The following is a 20,293-nucleotide window of genomic DNA, read 5'->3' as shown; positions in this document are numbered from 1 at the left end:
GGGGTGGGGGTGGTAAGCAGAGGTCATAAAAAGCTTTTATTCAAAGTGAAGGAATTTAAAAAGGTAAGACCCAGAATAGTCCCTCAGTAACAACTACAAAATACATGCTATAAAATTTCCTTCTCATTATAATGACAATTAGGAGAATTTAAAAACACATATGCTACAGGCTCATTTTAAAAAAAGAAAAAAAACTCAAAACATAAACATGAACATAGTGTGAAGGAATCAACAGTTCAAACAATGCTTTAAACTTTATTAATTTCTAATTAAGGGGCTGTCCTCACTTTTTTCTGGAAGAATAAAAGCTACAATAACCTTCAGAAATGCATTTATTTCAAGTTAAATGACGTAGCATTAGGGCAGGATCAACAAATGCAGGTTGTTGAAATATGAATTTTTAAGGCACAAAACCAAAATGTGACATTAGTTCTCCAAAGTTTTTCAACGTCTTTTTGCATCTGAATTTTCATTCCTCCTACTGTGGCATTCGACAGGACTTGTAAATTGCAATGATTGTTCAGTAGTTGGGTTTTTTTTAACTCTCCTTTGATTCTTGGGTGCATTTAACAGTTAAATGTTCCTGCTGACATTTGTCAATCAGCTGAGGATCAGCACCCCCTTCTGGCTTCAGTAGTGTGGGGTGAAAGCTGGAACTCCCATCATCATCTGAGAAACCTGTACAGGAGAAACAAAGTAAAGGCAAAAATATTCTAAAACTTGTCACAATAAATAGGCAAATGAACATTCATGCCACTACAGTAGCCCAACTTATCCATCTGCAGGGGCAATTTTAGAATGGCCCTCGTGGGCCATGAGGTAGCCCTGTTCAGGTGTGGCAGCCAATGTGTGTGCATCACTGTAGGCAGCAGCAGCACCCTAAACACCTGCAAAGGCAGAGGCTCCCTGACAGCACACCTCCTGCCCCACTGCTTCCTCCTCTAGGGTGGACATAAAGGCCCACCCTGAGGAGCCAAGTCCCTGTCTCTTCTGGGATCATGTTGCTTGAGCAAGCATTTGTCATTAGCCTATCCTGTTTAATTACACCACTGCTTTGGTCAAGAAATTCCTTTATAATCTCAGTACTGGTACCTTCAAATTTCTATTTTCCAGCTCTGAAATGTTATGCTACCCCACTGCATTTTGCCATACCAAGCTGCACATATGTGAGAATTGTTTCAGGCATCCTTCATGTCAAGTATACCCTGATCATGTTATCTATTGGCTTTAACTTCAAAAATTTCTTATGAAAACTTTCAAAACTGATCACTGCTACAATAGAAAACAGAAAGTCAATGTGATTTCCTACATGAAGTAAACAGGTAACACTAATCAGTCAAACTCAAGCCAGCCACACTGAAGGAAAAAACCAAACCCCCTAAAACCCCCAACCAACCCACCACTTGGATTGGTGAGATGGTCTGAAATCAAACCTGATCCTACAAGCACAAGAACAAATGTGGGTGTTCAGACATCTCTGTCCACATCAGCTCACTAGGCTCTGGCCTTTTTAGTCCATTGGCTTTTCTGGAAATGCTTGATATTATTTTGTTGTAAAAAGAAATCACACCCCATGCTGTACATTGGCACCAAATAGCCAATGGACATATCTAGCTATTAATACATATGGAAATGCTTGATATTATTTTGTTGTAAAAAGAAATCACACCCCATGCTATACATTGGCACCAAATAGCCATATCTAGCTATTAATACATACATATTTTGCTGCATTGTGTGGAAAAGGAGCACTATTTCAGGCATAGACACAACTGCAGTGGTTACAGAGCAGACTGGGGAAAGATGAGCAATACTGAAGTTCCCTGAGTGGGAAAGCAGACTGAAGTGATGGTGTCATCTGTAGTCTCTCCCTCCAAACAAACCATCCTTACAGATAAATTCACACCTGAGCATAAATGTTGTTGACATTTACAAGATCCCATTTTCTCCTGCTGGATGTTTTGAAGGATCTAGCCCGTGCTGCTTCATCTGCACTGCGATATCAAACAAGTAGTCATAACATTCACACCTAAAATAAATAGGGAAAAAATGCAATGTAAGTAAAGCTCAAGCCTTATCATGTTTTATGAAAATTAGTATTTTCCTTCCTTAAGATTTTATCACCAATGTGACAGTCTGACTGGACAGATCTATTATTGTTTATTTCCAGTGCTGAGGAATGGAAAGTGCCATTTTCCTACATAATATTGATTTGCTGCATTTCCATCAGCAGGTGAGGTAAATTCCAAAACTGGGACTAGGGAGGGTTACACAAACAGTATTGGCAGGTGTCATATAAAAGCAGAGATTGCTTGCATGTTTCATATGAGGAGGGATTTGTTGACTTGTCTGAAAGGAAAATGTTAGCAACCCTATCAGCCAGCACTGATATGAAAGCAAAACCAAGCAATGGAACTGTGGATGAATCCATTCCCAAAAGCTCCCTATACATTCCATGGGCTGGAAATATACATAGCATTAAGTTCATTAAGATCTTGAGAGAAGAGATAACATATTCCTGAACTGTACTCACATGGTTTTGGCTTTTTCCCATGTCTCTCCCCATACGTAAACACCGTGACGTCTGACCAGGACAGCACAAGAGTCTGGGTATTTTTCCATTGCACGTGCCATCCTCTCCTTGAGATCCTTCTCTTCTGGTGTATTCTCAATAATAGGAACCACTAGTGTATCATCATATCTATAAAAAAAAAAGACAATGTATTTAAAAAACCCTGTGCTTGGATGTATGAAACTTTTCCCTAAGAAAGAAATTATCCTCTGACTGTGTAAAATGTTAAATTGTCAGCACTAGATTTTATTCTCTTCTCTTGTGAGTCATCCTGTAGCATAGGAATTCTCAGGAACATCTCTCACTCCCAAACACATATTACGCTGGCAATACCCAAGCTACACTTCAGGCACAAAAAGAAAACAACACTTTAATCTATTAGGTGTAGCTGTTTATTCCCATATCACTTCGTAGTTGGGTCTCTTTACAACTTTTTCAAACTTTTCATCCTGTACTGGCATCATCTACAAGTTTTACCTCAGATTAAATTATTTAGAAGAATCATATCATATAGAAGGAAATGAAGCTGTTTGCTGGAGAGCAAAGAAAAATTAATTTAGGCAGTCCAAAAAGCCCCTGGAAGATTGTCCTGCTAAGGCATATAAATAGAAAGTAGAGTCAACACATGAAAAATAAATTCTCTGTGATGGAGTCATTGGTGGGCTACATGTGATCTTAAGAGAGCCTGAGAACCCCAGCTCCAAAGACAAGATGATGCACGTTGCTCAGTGGAACTTGCCTAAGAGTTTCTTCTGAAGGAAGACTGGGATATTTGGCATTGTTTGAACCTTAATTAACACTAGCAGAAACTTGTTTAAACAGTTTTAATAAGTCCCCAGTTCAGGTTCAGATTTATCATTGAGATCACATAGATATTTCATGAGTGGATGCTAGTAGTACTTTCTTTTGTGAAACACGGAAAGAAAGCAATGGTAAAAAACCCAACACCAACAGCTTGTATTTGAAATCAAATATTCTGAAGATAAAGTCTCATCTCTTACAGTTCTCAATGCCGACACGTTCTTAAGGAAAGCTATAAAAATAGTGAATGAAGAAAGTGAGGTGGCATTTGAAGCTCTACTTTGACTCTTATAAATTTGGATCACTGAAACTACACTTGGAGTGTTTGTTACTAATGGGACCAAATGAGTTAATGGATTGACTTCCTAGGTTCCGCTTTCTGCTTGAGCTTGGAAGCTGCTACAAATATCATAACTGATTCCTAACTAGGACCATAAGCTTTCTACCAAGAACTAATACCTAAAAAATGTCAAGAAGACTCTGAATGAGCTTAATACTTGGAATATCTTTCTTTTAAATTGAAATATAAGCAGCCTACATTTAGTCAAACATGGATGTAAAATACCTTGTGACAGTCTGACTTTCAAAGCTGTTTACTACTGATCTAATTCTCCTTCTATGGAAATCAAAGGTAAAACTAGTGTGGCATCACTGGAGTCATATTTAGGCCAACATATACTTCTGATTATTCTATCTGTAGCATTTTCCTGGACAGCCTCCAGAAAAGATTTACGTAACTAGAAACAACATGCAATCCTATTTTTGAAAAGTGCCATTTTGTATTTTGAATCCAAAGTCCCATTTTGCTTTTGAATTCAATGGGCAGACTTGTGTGAGGCAAGCCAGTGGAATCAGTCTAGTGTGAATGAAGACATGCTTATGAGCCACATAACCTGGAGCTTTGACTTCTTGGGTCTTTCTGGTAAATTAATAGAATGACACAGAAAACTTGGAGGTATGGAACCCAATAAATACGATGTTTCCTGACTAATATTTAGGAGTGCTTGAGAGCTCAAAGTGCATAAAAAACATGCTGTGGATTTTTAAAAAAAACAATGTTGTTAGACAATTGAGTACAAGGGCTTGCTTTTTACCACATTAAAAATGCACATGCTAATGGTGACAAGAAAGTAAAGTTGGCAAGTCAACCAAAATGGAATAAAATATGCCTGGGCATAAAATCACATATGGCTTGCTCCCTTGCCAAAGGGCAATAGTTAGATACAAAAATTAACATCAAAAAGTGGAAAGAATTTAGCATTTCAATTTCTCATCTCCTTGTCACATGTTATATAAATGTTGTTTGCAGATCCCAATTCAACACTCTGTGGGTGGAGACCTCAAAACAAGCCATCACACATAATTTGGAATAACTCAGCACTTACCTCAGAGCTCATCCTTGAAAAGTAATAACATTATCTTTAATGAACTGTTTATTCTGAATTTTCTTTCAAACTCTGTCAAGTAAATCTGAAATCCTCTACTCTCTTAACATGCCCTAAACTAGCACAGGCAGTGATATGTGAAGTCCACCCAAATGTAGTTTGTACATGCTATCAATCCAACCTGGTGCTGGCTGGCTCCAGCTTCAGCTGAATGCTGTACAGATGTGGTAACATCTCAGGATGTAGCTCTTTATTTGGCTTCTTCCTGTAGCTCAACAGACCACAGCAGCCTTGGCATTACAAGATTTTATCTCAGATCTCTTACACAGGCTTCAGCTCTTACAGAAAGCCAGTGGTGACTCATTCATTCCAGAGGTCTTTTTACTTCTTATTCTTAATACCTTGTATTATACACTTTCAAGTATATAATTCAAATGACTTGTATTGATATTGCTGAAATATCAGTACAAAACAAATGATGCTGAAATATCAAAATAAATGATCAAACATCACACCTCTTTTCCTAAATATAGAGAAGTACCTGTAATAGCCTCCTGAAGTACACTTCTGGATTCCTTTTATCATTTCCTGATGGGTAATAGAGAACTCACTCCCTGGGTAAAGAAGGGTAGCCATAACAGCAGCCTTGGAATGTGTATGGATGACTGCGCCTGCCCCTAGGAAGAGAAAAAGAAAATTTAGAATTAATTTTTAAATGACTCTATTAAGAAAACTGTATTCACATACTAGATTCATTTCCTTTGATTAGGCATCTTAGCAAATGTTGATCTGCTGTATGAGAGGAAAAAATATATAGCAACCTAAATGAAGGTATGAGGTAAATACACATATAAGGGATAATTATGGATTGTCTTAGGACACTCGTGTTAACCTTTAGTTAGTGACACATTCCAGGAGAGACACTGCTTGTATAAATTCAAGCAGAAACACTACTTGTACATTTCTTTACATACTACAATGACTGAGACACTCTTAATTTTATCAGGTTCTGAGGTTATAAAGAATTCCCAAACTTATTTGTTAAATGAAAGTTTAAAGCCTTTTACTTTCTATGTTTTCCTCAATTATCTGCTGATTCTCTGAAAAAAAATTCATCATCTTATTGTCATGATGGAAAGATAGGTAGACAATAATCACAATCTACTTATAAAGATGCTATGTTGTTATTCCTTGAGGACACATGTAAGCTGCTTGTGCAGGAAGACCAGAAGAGACTCCCTAAATCCTTTCTAAAATAACAGAGTAAATTTTACACAACATCAAAAGCTCTCTATTGCTGTCTACCTGCAAAAGAAAAGTTTCATACTGTTTCCACATATCCCTATTTTATAACTGTTAATCTCAGGCAACGGATGCAAAAGGATTTAAACTAATAACTGAATTGGCAAAACCACTGATGTAAAACTGCTGTAATCCCAGGCTTCCCCTGCAACCTACCAATATTCTGCACTAAAAATCAGTGCTGACAACATGATCACAGGCACAGCTACAAGAGAGGATTAAATTGCAAGTGATACTGACATGATGTTAGTATGGATTATATCCCACTGTATATATATCTTTGTAAGTCAATTTATTTTATAGTTTCATGTTTATTTCATTGTAAGTTTCTATGTATAAATAATATGGTGCTGAATAGCAATTTTGTGGATGTACATATACAGTATTTCAGTCACTGCTGAACGCAAACATTGCTACGTACCTCTCATAGTGTAGGCATTCATAAAAAGAGGTGTGCACTGGCTTTTCTTTAGTTTCTTGTGAAGTGGAGGACCACTGATGTCCTGTTCATTCATGTCACAAACAAACATATCTTCTGGCTGTAAGAAAGAAGAAATTATTTTGATCTGTGATAGTTTTGTTTGATATTTAACCTCAAACAGTTTTGTTTTCCCTCTAGGGAAAAAAATATATACCAACCATGTATTTCTGTAATACAGAAAGTGATTTGAACTTTGTAAAAGTGCTGTAATGCTCCACATTTATTCCAGCTTCTAATAGCACTTACCAACATTGTGTAATGGAAATCAGTATTAGGTACTCTTTCTCCTCAGACTGATGCCATGCAGATATTTGTAAAACTACAATTTTCTCAGAAAGGAGGTGTAGCTCAGTAATAACAATAGATCAAAAGGAAAATGAGTCACTGATTCAAAATAAGAAATGTAGATGTACTTTTCTTTCCCCACTTAAAAGAGCCAACAAACAACATAAGTTAAAAATAACACATTTAACTTGTAGAACTATTTCTTTTTAAACTTTGCTTTTAATAGCTTTACATGAATGTTACATTTGCATCAATTAGCTATTCATAACAGTACAAAGAATTGTTCAGGATAGTAGTAAAATTGTAATGTTATTTTAAAAACCAGCAGAAAATACGATTACAGGAGATTGCCTCACTGACTGTGCTTAATCCTCTATTACTGTGAGCACAGCCCAGAGCATCGTGGTTATCTTACACACCTCTGCCTGCCTTACTTCTCCACATCCCCAGCAAACGCTGCTCTAAGACCCCAAATTTCTATCAGTGAAGAAATTCCTTTCAGTCCTCAGTGTATTTATCCTCAGATTTATGAGATGACAAATCCTTTCCATGTATTACTCTATTCTGGGGGAGTTCCTGCTGTCATAAATCAGGTATCATTTACCGTTCCCCCCTCCTCTTACTTTTTGGGTTTTTTTGGAAAGCAGACAGAGAGACAAAGTCACCTTTTCATGGTGAGAGCCCAGTTATTTACTGAGAATATCAAGACAAATATTTGCAGTCACTCAAACGAAAATAAACAGCAATGAGGTGTTAATGTCTATTCACGTGGGTAACTTGAAACTGTAGCCAGACAGGTCTAGTCAACCAAGCCTGACAAAGAATAAAGCTGGACTGGAGTAATGCTCCACTCTCATGCTGCTTTGTGTTAATTTAAAGCAAGGAGAACATCAAGACTAATCTACACTGGCCACTGAAACACATACTGGCTTGCTATGATAGTGGAGTACTGGGAGACATCAGCAGTTGTTTCAGTAATGTAGTTAACAGTATAACAAGTGTGTAAATCCACATAAGGAAAAATGAAACTCTAAACAAAGACAGTTTTCTCCATCTCAAATGAGCTCTGAGGTAAAAAGTACACTTTAACACACCTGTATTCTTTCCTTTTGGACTCCTGAAGGAGCAATGTAGATTTCATCCCTAGGAAAAGTTGCAGATGAGAAAAATCAGTAAACACAGCTGAGCAATGACTGTTTCCACTGCACGAGTTCTTGAGCCACTGAAAAGGAAATAGCAAATCTAGACCCTCACAATTTAAAAACTTTCTTGTTCTTCCCATACATTGACAGGTAGACAGTTTTCAAAATAGAACCAAATTGTACAATGGCAAATAAATCTTTAATTTGCAGGGGTACAAAAACCTGCTTTCAACTTGACAGATATCCGAAACACATGTAAGAAGTGCAGCCTTATTTTTCCAACAAAGAAAAACAGCCTCTCCCTGCAGCAACTCAAACTCAAATTCCTAGAATTCAGAATAAAAATTAAATGAGAAATTGCAAAGAGATACTGATCTGTGACAAGGCAGGTGACAAAACCATTACATAAAAATCCATAAACTATCTTTAAACAGCAATAATTATCTGCAATATTCAACATTGTAAGTACTTTTTTTTTAACTGTGCGGGTTAGGTTTCTAGTGCAGTTCCATGTTTAGTTATGTCGATAAAGAGATAGCACTCATTCAGTGCAATTAAATGACTGAAATTTAAGTAGAAGTGCATCACTTCTTGCAAGGACTACATGAACAAAAAACTGTAAAAACTGACTGAAACTAAAATGATTTCAAGATGATACTGCATTATTTTCATTATTAGCACAAAAACCCCAACTATATTCTCTCTCTGAATTGCAATCACTATTTGGCTTCAGCAGTCATGTACTAAATTCAGGAGCACAGAGACATCTAGTGAATAGTTAGTCAAGTTACAGACACATTTCCTATGATGGACCATGGGATCTTTGTAGTTCTGGACTAGAGAATTGGAGCTGGGAAAGGCTCTGGAGCACAAGTATTGTGAGGAGCAGCTGAGGGAGCTGGGGTTGTTTAACCAGCAGAAAAGGAGGCTCAGGGGAGACCTCACTGCTCTCTACAACTGCCTGAAAGGAGGCTGTAGCAAGATGAGGTTGGTCTCTTCTGCCAGGTAACCAGTGACACAAGAGGAAATTACCTCAATTCACATCAGGAGAGTTTTAAATTGGACATTAGGAAAAATTTCTTCACTGAAAGGGTTACCAAGTGTTGGACAGACTGCTCAGGAAAGCAGTTGGCTCACCATCTCTGGAAGTTTTTAGAAGACATTTAGGCATGGTGCTTAGGAATGTGGTTTAGTGGAGAACTTGGCAGTGGTAGGTTTATGGTTGGACACTCGATGATATTAAGGATTTTTACACATCTAAACAATTGCATTATTTTAATTCTTCCAAAAATAAAACTCTTAAGATGATGTACTATTCATAGTGGTAAAATGTCTGTGAAGCACAGAAAAATGCGGCTTTATCATATTTGTAATTTTTGACATTCAAGAATTAACATTTCTGGCATTGCATTAATTTAGTTTTGATTCATTTGCTTGAGAAAGATAAGAAATCAAGTGGTAAACTCGGTTACTTATGACAGACACACAATTTTTCTTAAACTAGATTTTTTTATTTTTTAGAACTTAACCAGAAAGAGAAAATCGGATGATTAAATAAAGTCTGTATTTAATCTGATGATTAAACAAAGTCTTCAAATACAAGATACCCCACAAAGAATTCTACATCCATTTTCAGTATGCTATGCCAAGTCCAAATTGGCATTTTTTTTTTCCTTGATAGTTGATACGAACTGCACAGTGAGTATGGCTGATTACGATTACCTGGTAAAAACAGTTGTTATATTTGAATCAAATTTCAGCTGTTCTTTTACATTTTCCTTTTTAACAATGCCAAGTAAACAAGCTATAGAACTACTAAGGAAAACTATATTAGTGCATTCTCTGATAATGCTATTTGTCTTGCCAAAACCAACAGGAGCTGCACTGGGATGACAAAGAAAATAGGCTACATTTAGGTACTGACAAATCAGTGCTAGAAAGATCTTCCCACAGAATTTATCCTCTTTTCATTCATCTCATTATTATTACTGTTGTGGCTTTGCTTGCAAAATCAATCAGGGAGGTGAAATGACCTGCACAAAGTCCAAACAGCTCAAGTATGAGCATTTAGGGTTTTATCAGTAAAGAATTATATTTTATTTATATATACATATATATATATATATATATATACACACATACACACACAAAAAATGTATCTTTGAATAGCAATGGCTGTCTGTGCATGCATGCAAGTGTATACCAGAAAAATGGGAGGTCAGATCCTTTCAAGATCGTGTCACAACCTTGTGACTGGGTACAGAATTGCAGGCACTGTGCAAGGCTCTTTGCAGAATGAGGACTTCTCTTTTTTTCAGTGGCCACTGAGAGGAGCTCTGTTCCCACTAAAAGGATTGGGGATTATGAATAGGCAGGAGACAGGCAAATTAAAACCCTGTGCTTCTTCATAGGAGACACAGACCAAAAATCGTTGTTACCTGTTGTGCTTTAATTATAGGTAAAGTATTTGTCTCCTTAGAAATTACCTCAGTGGAACAGTAATTTCCTGCTTAGAGAAAATATCTGGCCTGTAAAATACATTCAGGGTGAGACTGATCTTATTTAACCACAGGCATTTGAAAGCTGTGTGCCTGATGTAACCCACTCTAAATTCCAGTGAAATGCAAAGGGAAAAGGGGGAACACGTTGTTCTTTAAAGGCAATTCATCTACCTTAAACAAAGGACAGGATAAGGTCACTCTCTGAAGTTGTCTCTCCCCATTGAAGGGTCTGCAATGATTAATTCAGACTATCCACCCTCCTCCTATATGGTTAATTTTGGAATACTGCTCATTTCCCCCTTTAACTTCTTGCTCATTCTTGACTTTCAAACATTTCTCATGGAACTGAAATGCCCTCACCAACTACTGAACACAGCCAGCCTCTCTCCCACCACATTATCTCTCTTTCATCATTACTTACCCATGTTTCAAGCTGATTCCTCCACCAGTTCCTGTTACCCAGCCTAAACCATAAAAGAGTCTGCAAAGCTCTGGGATAAGATGCCTTGGATGTAACCCATCCTAAAAATAAAATAAATAAATAAAAGAAAAACCATCAGAAACACATCAAACTTAAGAATTCATGCTCTCAAACTGAGTTTAAAGGATTAGTACTTTCATTCTACAGCCAAATGGTCTAATTTATGGTAATGAATTTCAATTACAAAATAACTGCATGTTTACACATTGCCCTTTATGCTCTGCCAGGGACATCACACCTTGAAACAAACAAAACCCCAAATAAGGTGCAAGTCTGACTATCCTTCACAGGAAAGGTCTCACCTAAAATTTATTTGAGTGCAGTGGACCACAGATATTACACCAGCAGGATTATGTTATGGACTATTGCACCAAAAAAAGGGAAAAATAAATGCATCTAACATTTTCAATTTTTAAAAGCTTGACTAATAGTTTTCCTATTAAATCAGTTTTTCTGTAGGTTTATTTTGCTTGATTTACAAATTTCAGTAGAACAGACTTTATTAGTCAATAAACATTTTAAGCAGCACTCAAAAATACCACAGAAAATATATGCAAATTATTTTATGAACTTTACAATCCTACATTTTTACTACACAAAGTTACTTTACATGCAGTTTAGTCAGAAAGCAAATTGCATTGTTGAAATATTTCTTTAGAAGGAAAAAAAATCTTGTATTTTTTTCCATATTCCATTGTTTATTACTTTAATATCCATATCTATATATTAACCAAAGGTATCTCTGGTGTCAGAGGTAATGTTTCTACCTACATTACCACAGTAAAAAAGCTGCTTTGATGTAGGATTCTTTTTTTATTTTTTTAATTGCAGGAACTAGAAGCTTGAAAAGTTTTTCTAAAAGGACAAATGATTAGCTGCCCTACTGCTCACCTCGGTCATTAATGCCCATGAAAAACATTCCCAACAAAAATACTTTGTTTAGCAGCAAGAATCCACACTGCAGGGGAAGTATTTTGTCAACACTAACAGAATAGAGAGAACCAAAGCCAAAGCAGCACACAGCAAAAACAGCAGGCAGGTGGCTGCTTGGTGCCAATACCTTTGCTGAGATGTTTAGAAAGAAGTGCTTCCAGGTGGTGTTGGACTTGCAGAACTAAGGGTGGGGAGGCAGCAGGGAACAGGAGCACGAGGCAGTGGGGATGGGAAGGTGAACCACTGGAAATGGCAGCCCGGGGCACGTTTGACAACGTTTGGAATCTCCTACTCCAACCTCATCTTTGCAACCTCCAGTGACAGTGAGTCACAAATCTGTTCTCTCTTACCAAAGATGATGGACGTGCAGGAGATGGTCTTCCCTCTCACCTCTGTGACGATGTTTTATGAATTACAACAACTCAATCTGCTGCTCTTTTTTTGCTTTGTTTTGTTTATGACGAACTGGATTCTTTCCCATTTTCCTGACAGGCCACATTATCAATCTCCCATCTCCCTGCTGTCAGCTCTTGCTGGGTTTGAAACTTGGGCTGGTCTCTCCACCAGTGTCACACACAAACTGGAGAGGTGTCCTGAGCCTTGCCCAGGCAATGCCTCCATATGCTCAATGTCTGATGAAGCACAGCACTGCCAGCTCACGTTCTGGTTATGATGATACATAAAACCCCAATCAAAGACCAATTAAAAAGAAAACCAAATCACAATACAAACTTAAACAACCCCAGTTAACACAAGAAGAGCCACCAGTCCTGTATATGCTGCCAGACCGACAGTTTTGGCAACGTTTTGGCAACTGTACTGAATTTTATAACACGTTTATATAGGCGCACAGAGTAGCGAGGGTTGGAAGAGACCTTTGGAGACAATTCAGTGCAGTCCCCTGCCCAGGCAGGGTCGCCCAGAGCAGGTGACACAGGAAAGCCTCCAGCTGGCTTTTGAATGTTTCCAGAGGGAAACTCCCCGACTCCCTAGAGCAGCCTATTCCAGCGCTCTGCCAGCCTCAGGGTAAAGAAGTTCATCCCTCTGTTGAGGTGGAACTCGTGTTTTAGCTTATGACCATTGCTCCTGGAAAGCCGGACACTGGCTCCGCCTGCATCTTGCTGCCTGAATTTCCTCCCGGCCGCCAGGGCTCGCCGCCAGCTCACAGTCAGCTTGCCATCCACCAGTACTCCCAGAGCCTCCCTCCTAATTGCAGCTGCGAAGCTGCCGGCCAATTAGCACGGTTCAAGAGCAGCCCCGGCCCGCGATGGGGCGGCTCTCGGAGCGGTGGCGGGCCCCGCCGCCCCCCGGCCCCGTTACCTGCGCCGCGTCCCCGCCGGCGGCCGCCATGGCGCGGCCAGCGCGGGGTCCTTGCTCGGGGGCTTCTTTGGGCGGCCGCGCGGGCGCCTGCGGAGCGCTGGGCATCCCGCGGCCGTGGGCACCGACCCGAGCCCCGGCGGGCGGGATGGAGAGGCCGCTGCTCTCCCACCGGGCCGGGAGCCGGCAGGGACTACAGGAGATGCGGGCGCGCCCCGGGACGAAGAGCAGGCGGGGCGCGGGCGGCCGCGCTATTGCCTTTGCCCATGCCTGGGGCGATCGAGGCGGCCAATCCCACGGCAGGTGCCCCGGAGGGGCGGGCGGGGCGCGGGGGCTCGCCGGAGCCGCTCCCGGCGCTGCGGGCGTGCCCGGTTATTTCTTCTCAGGCAGTCAGCGGGGCAGCCCCGGCGCGGGGGGAAGATGGCGGCGTCCCTGTGGCTGAGCGGCGGCGGAGAGCGGCTGCTGCGGCTGCTGCGGGCCGGGCGCTCGGCGCTGGGCGCGGGGCTCTCCCTGCCCGCCCGGGCGGGATGGAGGCACCTGCACGGCACCTGGGAGCTGCTGGGTGAGTGGCGGGCTGGTGCCCTGCGAGGACGTGGGGCGGAGGGAAGGTTGAGAGCGGGTGGTTGCGGTGCGTTGACCCTGGCTGGATGTCCGGCACCCGCGAAGCTCCTCTGTAGCTCCCCTCCGCACATGGGCAGGGGAGACAAAATATAGCAGAAGGTTCATGTGTTGAGGTAAGGATAGGGAGAAACCAGTGGGCGATTACTGCCATGGGCAGAGCAGACTCGATTTGGGGATGTTAATGGAGTTTATTGGCAGTGAAAATCGGAGCAGGACACAAGCTGAGCGGGGCCCCGGGGCGAGCGCCCTGCGCGGGCTGTGTTTGCCCGGGTCTCTGCAGCTCCTGAAGGCACGGAGGGGCTGCTAGGAGAACTCGGAGAGATGTGAGAATTGTTCAAGGTCTAGAAAGGAAACAACTGAAATCTACAGAGGAAAATAAAATTAAGCCGTCAAGTATGAAAATATTTTGTTGTTGACAAGGAAAAAGTTCTCGCCATTGAAAACAGGAATGTGTTTTCCCGGTGGAAGTATAGCTGAGCACTGGAAAAGGAGGTTTATTTGGTTGTTTGGTAGTTCCACCACATTTCTGTCACCTTACTGTCCTGGTAATGTTCAAGTAACTGGAGAAGAGTATGTGATGTATCTTTTATGTAATTCTATTTGATTTTTTTAATGGAAAAAATAAAATTAGTTAATTGTGTGTCTAGCATCCTTTCCTACATAGAAGTCAAGGTGTGATGTTATGACAACACTCTTTCAAGATGTATTTTTCAAGAGTTTGTTGTTACACAATTATCAGGCAGATCATTTACCCTTCCATGTTTTCCTCTGTCTCTAAGAGATGTGGGAAGAGTTATGGGTCCTGAAATGAAATGTGATCTTTCCCTACTTGCTCTGTAGGTTACAACTTGTCAAACATTTAAACAATGATCAGGTGCATTGTCATGAGTTCTGGTTTGATGCTAACCATGAAGTACCTGAACTCTTTGAGGTTTAAGTGCACTTACAAAAAAGTAAGCTTTAATTAACCTTGTGTAATAAAACTCAGTAGCAGTTCAGAGACAGTTGTGGTTTAGACATCAACATCCCCTTCTTTCCAGCCCTGGTTGCCTTTCCTGCTTTGCAGTATGAAAATCTTTTCCTTTGTAAAACCTGCTGTGTCTGATACAGGAAAGTCTGTACCTTTCTTGAAATAAATGTTATTTGTTTCCAGATTTTATTAGAAAAAGCTTGCTTCTTTCTACATATAATAGAATGCAAATATAATGCATGATAAACTACTTCTAAATTGGTCTTATTATTTAAATCCTTAAATAACTGTCTGCAGTTCTCCCAGACAATATATTATGTTTTTTATGTTAAGAGTACTTAATATATAGCTGGAGTTAAATTTCTAAATTTGGATATGCAAATGACTAGTATCTTTTAATTCCTTACAGTAAGCTTTAAAGCATTAGGGTGGATAGATCACACCTTTAACTCATTCAGGCTTTCCTCATTCAACCCTTCTAGTGTACTTACAGCTTTCCAAGGTGGTGTGTGTTTTGGTGGTACTATTTTTCTTAACTTCATTGTTGCCTCTAAAATTAAAGATGAGAGGTCATAACTTCTCTGGTAAAATACAGCTCATTTGGGCATCAAACTCACCCCTGGTTCCTAGTTTGACAATGCAAATTTAAGTAAATTTTACTTTAGCTTTACTTTTATTTCTCTGCTTTTCTGCTTCTGAAAAAGCCGGTGTTTGAAGTATTGGTTCGTGTGGACCTAGTTTATCACGTCACAAGAATCTTTTGTTTGTTCCTGTGTTTCTGTCCTTTTGTGGTGCTGGTAGAGGAAAGGCTGTTTTGCATAATTAAAGCAATTAATTCAGAATGGAATTCTTAGCTTGTTGGTCACAGAGGAAGATGAAAAAGAATAGAATGACCTCTTTATGTTAAAGTGTACAAAGTGTATTCTTATCATTTGTCTTAAGCTGCAGTACATTTTTCAATTCTCTACTGACTGCAGAGTGTGTGTAGGAAGTTATGAAATATCTTTCTGGTGGGACAGGTTAAAATATGCGTTGAATCCCTTCATAGAGAGGGAAGGCAGCAGAAATGTTGCCAGGCTCCACAGTTAAAAAGTGTCACCAAGAACAAATTCTCTTGGATACACAGAGAGCTGTCTTTAAAATAGCAATCTCTTGTTTGTGTGAAGTTTGTCTGGGTTCTTTTTAAGTTTTCCTCCTTTTATATTCACATAATTGAAGTGTAATAACACAGTTGCTATTGATAGAAGTAAAAATCAATGGGTGGTGACTGGAAGTCCAGAAGTTTTGCTTATGGTCCTAAATTCTGATTTGCCCATGAGCTTAGTCTTGGAGATTCTGTGAAAATTGCCAGAACTTTTTGCTGACCCACAATTGCAAAGCAACAATATTTACTTCTCAGGGTGCTTATAAGGGCTGCCTGCACAGTGCAACTAACTTATGTAAACGCAGTGATTACTTTCACTATCCGCTTTTTAATTCAATGAAGGCAGATAATATTTGGTGAAGGTAATTCTACATTGTAAGGTTGCTTTTCTTTGAGGAGGCACGTTGAAGCCTGGTTTGTGTAAGGTCATTAACTCAAAAGTAACTAAAATGGCTTTGAAACAGTCTTATTGTGGCTGGTGTTCCTGTGTGTCTCATGCTGAGCAAGGCTCTTAATTTCAACAGCACTGAATTTCTCTGAGCACTGTCCCTCTGGACATAAGCATTAAATGGGTGCACAAGGCCCTGTCTTCTACTTTGTATCCAGCTTTATTTATTTGTCCATTTCATGGCTACTTGCTGCTGGAGTTCCTCTTCTAACTTGATGACATCAAGGACCAGAATGGATTGTATGTTTTGTGGTAGTTGTTCATGTCATTGAAGGGGAAATGCTACAGCGCACAAATTTGTTGCTCAGTTTTTGTATTTGTGCCAAAGTACAAAGCATATTCTGGGAAATGGATCAAGTAGCTCTTCATGGAAGAGAAATGTGAACCACTGTGTTTAAAAATTAATTTTTCCTCATTAAAAATGTGGATTATTTTTATCTCACTTTTTTAAATGAGAGCTGTCTGCTAGTTCTCAATAAATCGAGATATTTGTGGGATATGACTTCAAAATAATGTTTTGATTGTCAAAGTCAGACTTGTCAAGTTAGACTAATGAAACTGAGAATACTTCTTTGCATCCTATGATGTATAATGTTTTCTACTTGCTGTTACTGAGAAATATTATTTTTGGGTAAATATGTATACTATAAGACAATTATTAACTTATACTTTAATTTGTCAGTCATACTTCAAATACTACAAAACTTTATTTGGGAAATGAACACAGATAAGCATTCACATACATAACATAGTTCACTTTTCTGTTTATTGGTCCTAGATGAGAAGTTGCAGGAAATTTTTTAAAGAAAGTGCATGGAGGTAATTCAGATGGGAATTGTGAGTGTTACAAGGAACATTGTCTGGATACATTTCTAAACATGACAGTCATGAGTAATATTAAACTGAAACTACCATGGAAAGACTGAGACAAAAAAATGTGCATTTGTTCATGCAGTCTTCTGGGAACATCAACCATGCAATTGAGCTCATTTCCACAAAACTCAAGTGGTTTTGGTAGCATGATCCTGATTGTGTTGCTGTCTTGGGGGCTTTAGGGAGTAACTTTCTGCTCTTGGTGCATTTTAAAATGTCAGGATCATTGATGGCTGCTTGGGTCATTAGAGGCTTGCTACAGTGTTTCCATGTCACGTTATAGATTGGTTTGGATTGGAAGGGGCTTTTAAAGGTCATCTAGTCCCTCCCCTCTGCGATGAGCAGGGACATCTTTGGATAGACCAGGTTGCTTGGGTCCCCATCCAGCCTCCCAGTGATGGGGCATCCACTACCACTCTGGGCAGCCTGCTTCTCTGTTTCACCTCTGTCATTGTAAAAATCTTCCTTACAGTCAGTCTAAATCCTCCCTCTTTCAAACCACTACCCCGTGTTCTATTGCTGTTGGCCCAGTTAAGAACATGTCCCCATCTCTCTTAAAAGTCCCTTTAGTAACTATTGAAAGACTGCAGTAAGGTCTCTCTGGAACCTACTCTTCTCCAGACTGAGCAACCTTGACTCTCTTGATGTTTCTTCTTATAAGAGGAGCTCTCTCCCTCATCATTTTTGTGGCTGTCCTCTGGATCCCCTCCAACACATCCATGCCTTTCCTGTGCTGAGGATTCAGGAGCTGGATGCATTTCTCCAGGTGGGATCTCACCAGAGCAGATTAGAGAGGCTGAATCATCACCCTTGACCTGCTGGCCACGCTGATTTTTGTGTCCCAGGCTGTGTTTGGCTTCTGGGCTGTGAGCCACAACCTGCCACATCACAGCTTTTCATCTGCCAGTACCTTTAAAAGATTTGTCACCAGTGTCCGTGGGAGCATTGAGATGATGGCCACTACCCTGTGGATTCAACCCAATCCTCACCCATGAAACAGTCCACCCATCAAATCCTTATTTCATCAATTTACAGAAAACAGTGTCATAAGTCCAGAGAGGTGACATCCAGAGCCCTTCTTTGTTCACTGGTGTAATCATTCTATCCTATGAAGCCACTAGGTTGGTCAGGCAAGACTTGCCATTGGTGAAGCTGTCCTGAATCACCTCCTTGTTCTCCATGTGCCTTGGCACAGCTTTTGGAAAAAAAAGGGGCAAGGAAAAAAAACTAGAAGACTTTTGAGCTGAAAAGCAGATAAGGAAAAAAATGTGAAAAAACTATTAATTTCTAAGTTTCTTTTTTACCTGTTTCTGACTACTCCAAGCAATACAGCAGCTGGGAGAAATGTGGTGTTATTTCCTATAGAATGATAGCAATCCTTAATGCTGGGTATTAGAGAAAAGGGAATATGAAGCAGAAATAAGCCTTGCCATTGTACCTTCTATGTGTCTATTTGTGTTCTGTGACTGAACACAAATTCAGACATAGTAGTTGAAGAAAGAGTCTCAAAAGTCAGGTACTGGAAAGCTGCTTTTACAAAATTGATCTAGAAAGATGCTTTTTTTTGGCCTCATAAGTATATTTAAAAGTTCAGAAAGGTAGTATCTCTCATATTAATGTCCTCTTTGGGGTAGAGGATCAGATGACAAGAGGTGTAACTTGCTGTGAAGCCAAGCTCTTTGCTGTATCCTGAGCTCTGCCCTCAGAAGAACCCCACTAACACGGCACACAGTTGCTGTTACACAGTGCTGCTTCTGCAAACGGGTTCACTGAGCCAAGACAAAATCACTGAAACTTGAAATCAAGCAATTTCTGTAAAGTAGATATAGTTTTCTACTTAAAAGGATAAATAAATGTCAAAAAAGTGTCAGTGAAAGAGGTGGATCATCGGTGTCTAGAATGCTAGGATCACAAAGGCTTTATTAATTTAAAAGATGTGCTTTAATCTGGAAAAAAAATTCCACAGCCTGAGTCAAGGAGGAGAAGGATGGCAGGAGAAAGGAGGATGTATTTTCAGATGATCAACAAAACTTTAGGTCTAGGAATTCAGGGTTTGTGAATTTCCATTTCTCTTGCAATGTGCCTTTTTTCCTTCGAGCTCTTTGGCGGGCTTGCTTGTATGTTAGCTTAGAAAAGAGCATCATAGTGAATCTTTTGTTCAGGTATCTTTCAGATTCATGCACTTTAGTTTCTTTTGTGGTAAGCAGTTAACTGAGAAAAAAATTATACTGAAAAAGTACTCAGTTGAGATAACCACATGCTTGTTTTGCAGGTACACCTGGTATTAAAGTTCTTATGCCTGCACTTTCTCCAACAATGGAAGAAGGAAACATTGTGAAATGGTTAAAAAAGGAAGGTAAGATAGCATTTTCTGTGGTCAAATTTTCCATAATTCTTCAGCTATCTAAATCTATTCTGTGAAAATAAGATAACTCTTCCTGGTTATAGGTCAGTACAGTGATCTATAGTATAGGTCAGTATTTTGAAGCAAAATGTTTGGTGCATGGATGATGTCATCATGAACTATACCTGCTTTGAAGTTGTTCATTCTTTAACTGTTTTGTTTTTTTTTTTTTTTGTTTGATTGTCTTCCAAAAGGTTGCATTCATCATATTTTTGAAAAATTTCCATTAGGCTCTTCCAGGGTGTGAGTGTGTGTGCTGTTTTTAATTTCCAGTGTTGTCATGCTGCTCAGTAGCTTTGGAAGTCTGAGAGCCATTGACTTTGGGGAAGAGTCTCTTTCATTATTCTGCTGTGTTATGGAATATCATGAAAGATATAGTATTTTTGAATACCTTTTCTAATATCTTAATTATAGACTAGAGTTAAAAGTGAGAGAAATTTAAATTACTTTCATAACCCTAATACCACATGGGGGAATTTTTCCCTATAAGAACCCAAACTGAAAACTAACTTACTCATCCAAAAAAAGCCTGAACTCTGTGCTCTGAAGACTATGTGCTTCTGCTTGGAGCAACTGGATAAAAAGTCTGTCTGGATTTGTCTTCACATAGGTTGTGTGTAAGTGAAAAATTAT

The 20,293-nt window shown here is 39.6% G+C and overlaps 2 protein-coding genes across 3 annotated transcripts in view; one reads left to right on the top strand and one right to left on the bottom strand.

Annotated features, from left to right (window-relative positions):
* Window positions 1-235: 235 nt before the first annotated feature.
* Window positions 236-13,467, bottom strand: LOC121344839 (APAF1 interacting protein). Of its 2 annotated transcripts, XM_041421104.1 has the most exons (9): window positions 13,204-13,467; window positions 12,011-12,064; window positions 10,891-10,991; window positions 7,921-7,969; window positions 6,482-6,599; window positions 5,300-5,435; window positions 2,534-2,701; window positions 1,907-2,029; window positions 236-678 (listed from the first exon to the last, which is right to left on the bottom strand). In XM_041421104.1, the coding sequence occupies exons 1-8, from the start codon at window positions 13,306-13,308 to the stop codon at window positions 1,930-1,932; spliced, it is 831 nt and encodes a 276-aa protein (XP_041277038.1). In that variant the 5' UTR covers window positions 13,309-13,467; the 3' UTR covers window positions 236-678; window positions 1,907-1,929. The 2 variants fall into 2 exon arrangements, with proteins under 2 accessions (XP_041277038.1, XP_041277039.1); XM_041421105.1 differs by lacking the exon at window positions 12,011-12,064.
* A 124-nt stretch (window positions 13,468-13,591) lies between these two features.
* The window catches only part of PDHX (pyruvate dehydrogenase complex component X), a 31,287-nt gene continuing 24,585 nt past the window's right edge, over window positions 13,592-20,293 (top strand). The window contains exons 1-2 of the mRNA XM_041421103.1: window positions 13,592-13,762; window positions 19,529-19,612. Of these exons, the coding sequence (XP_041277037.1) occupies window positions 13,621-13,762; window positions 19,529-19,612 (226 nt within the window). The 5' untranslated portion in view covers window positions 13,592-13,620. The remainder of the gene's footprint in view (window positions 13,763-19,528; window positions 19,613-20,293) is intronic.

The sequence above is a fragment of the Onychostruthus taczanowskii genome, unplaced genomic scaffold, assembly GCF_017590055.1.
Source record: "Onychostruthus taczanowskii isolate IOZ18803 unplaced genomic scaffold, ASM1759005v1 scaffold69, whole genome shotgun sequence".
Lineage (NCBI taxonomy): Eukaryota > Metazoa > Chordata > Aves > Passeriformes > Passeridae > Onychostruthus > Onychostruthus taczanowskii.
Note: the sequence above shows the minus strand (reverse complement) of the source record. Positions and strands in the feature narration are given on the sequence as shown.

Bases quoted from the DNA above. Each gene is read 5' to 3' on its own strand.
- LOC121344839 (XM_041421104.1), bottom strand. From the start codon at position 13,308: ATGCCCAGCGCTCCGCAGGCGCCCGCGCGGCCGCCCAAAGAAGCCCCC. The intron at 5,436-6,481 runs GTACGTAGCAAT...TTCTCTTCCTAG, and splicing joins GAATGCCTACACTATGAGAG to GGGCAGGCGCAGTCATCCAT. The intron at 2,030-2,533 runs GTGAGTACAGTT...TATTTATTTTAG, and splicing joins TGGGAAAAAGCCAAAACCAT to GTGTGAATGTTATGACTACT.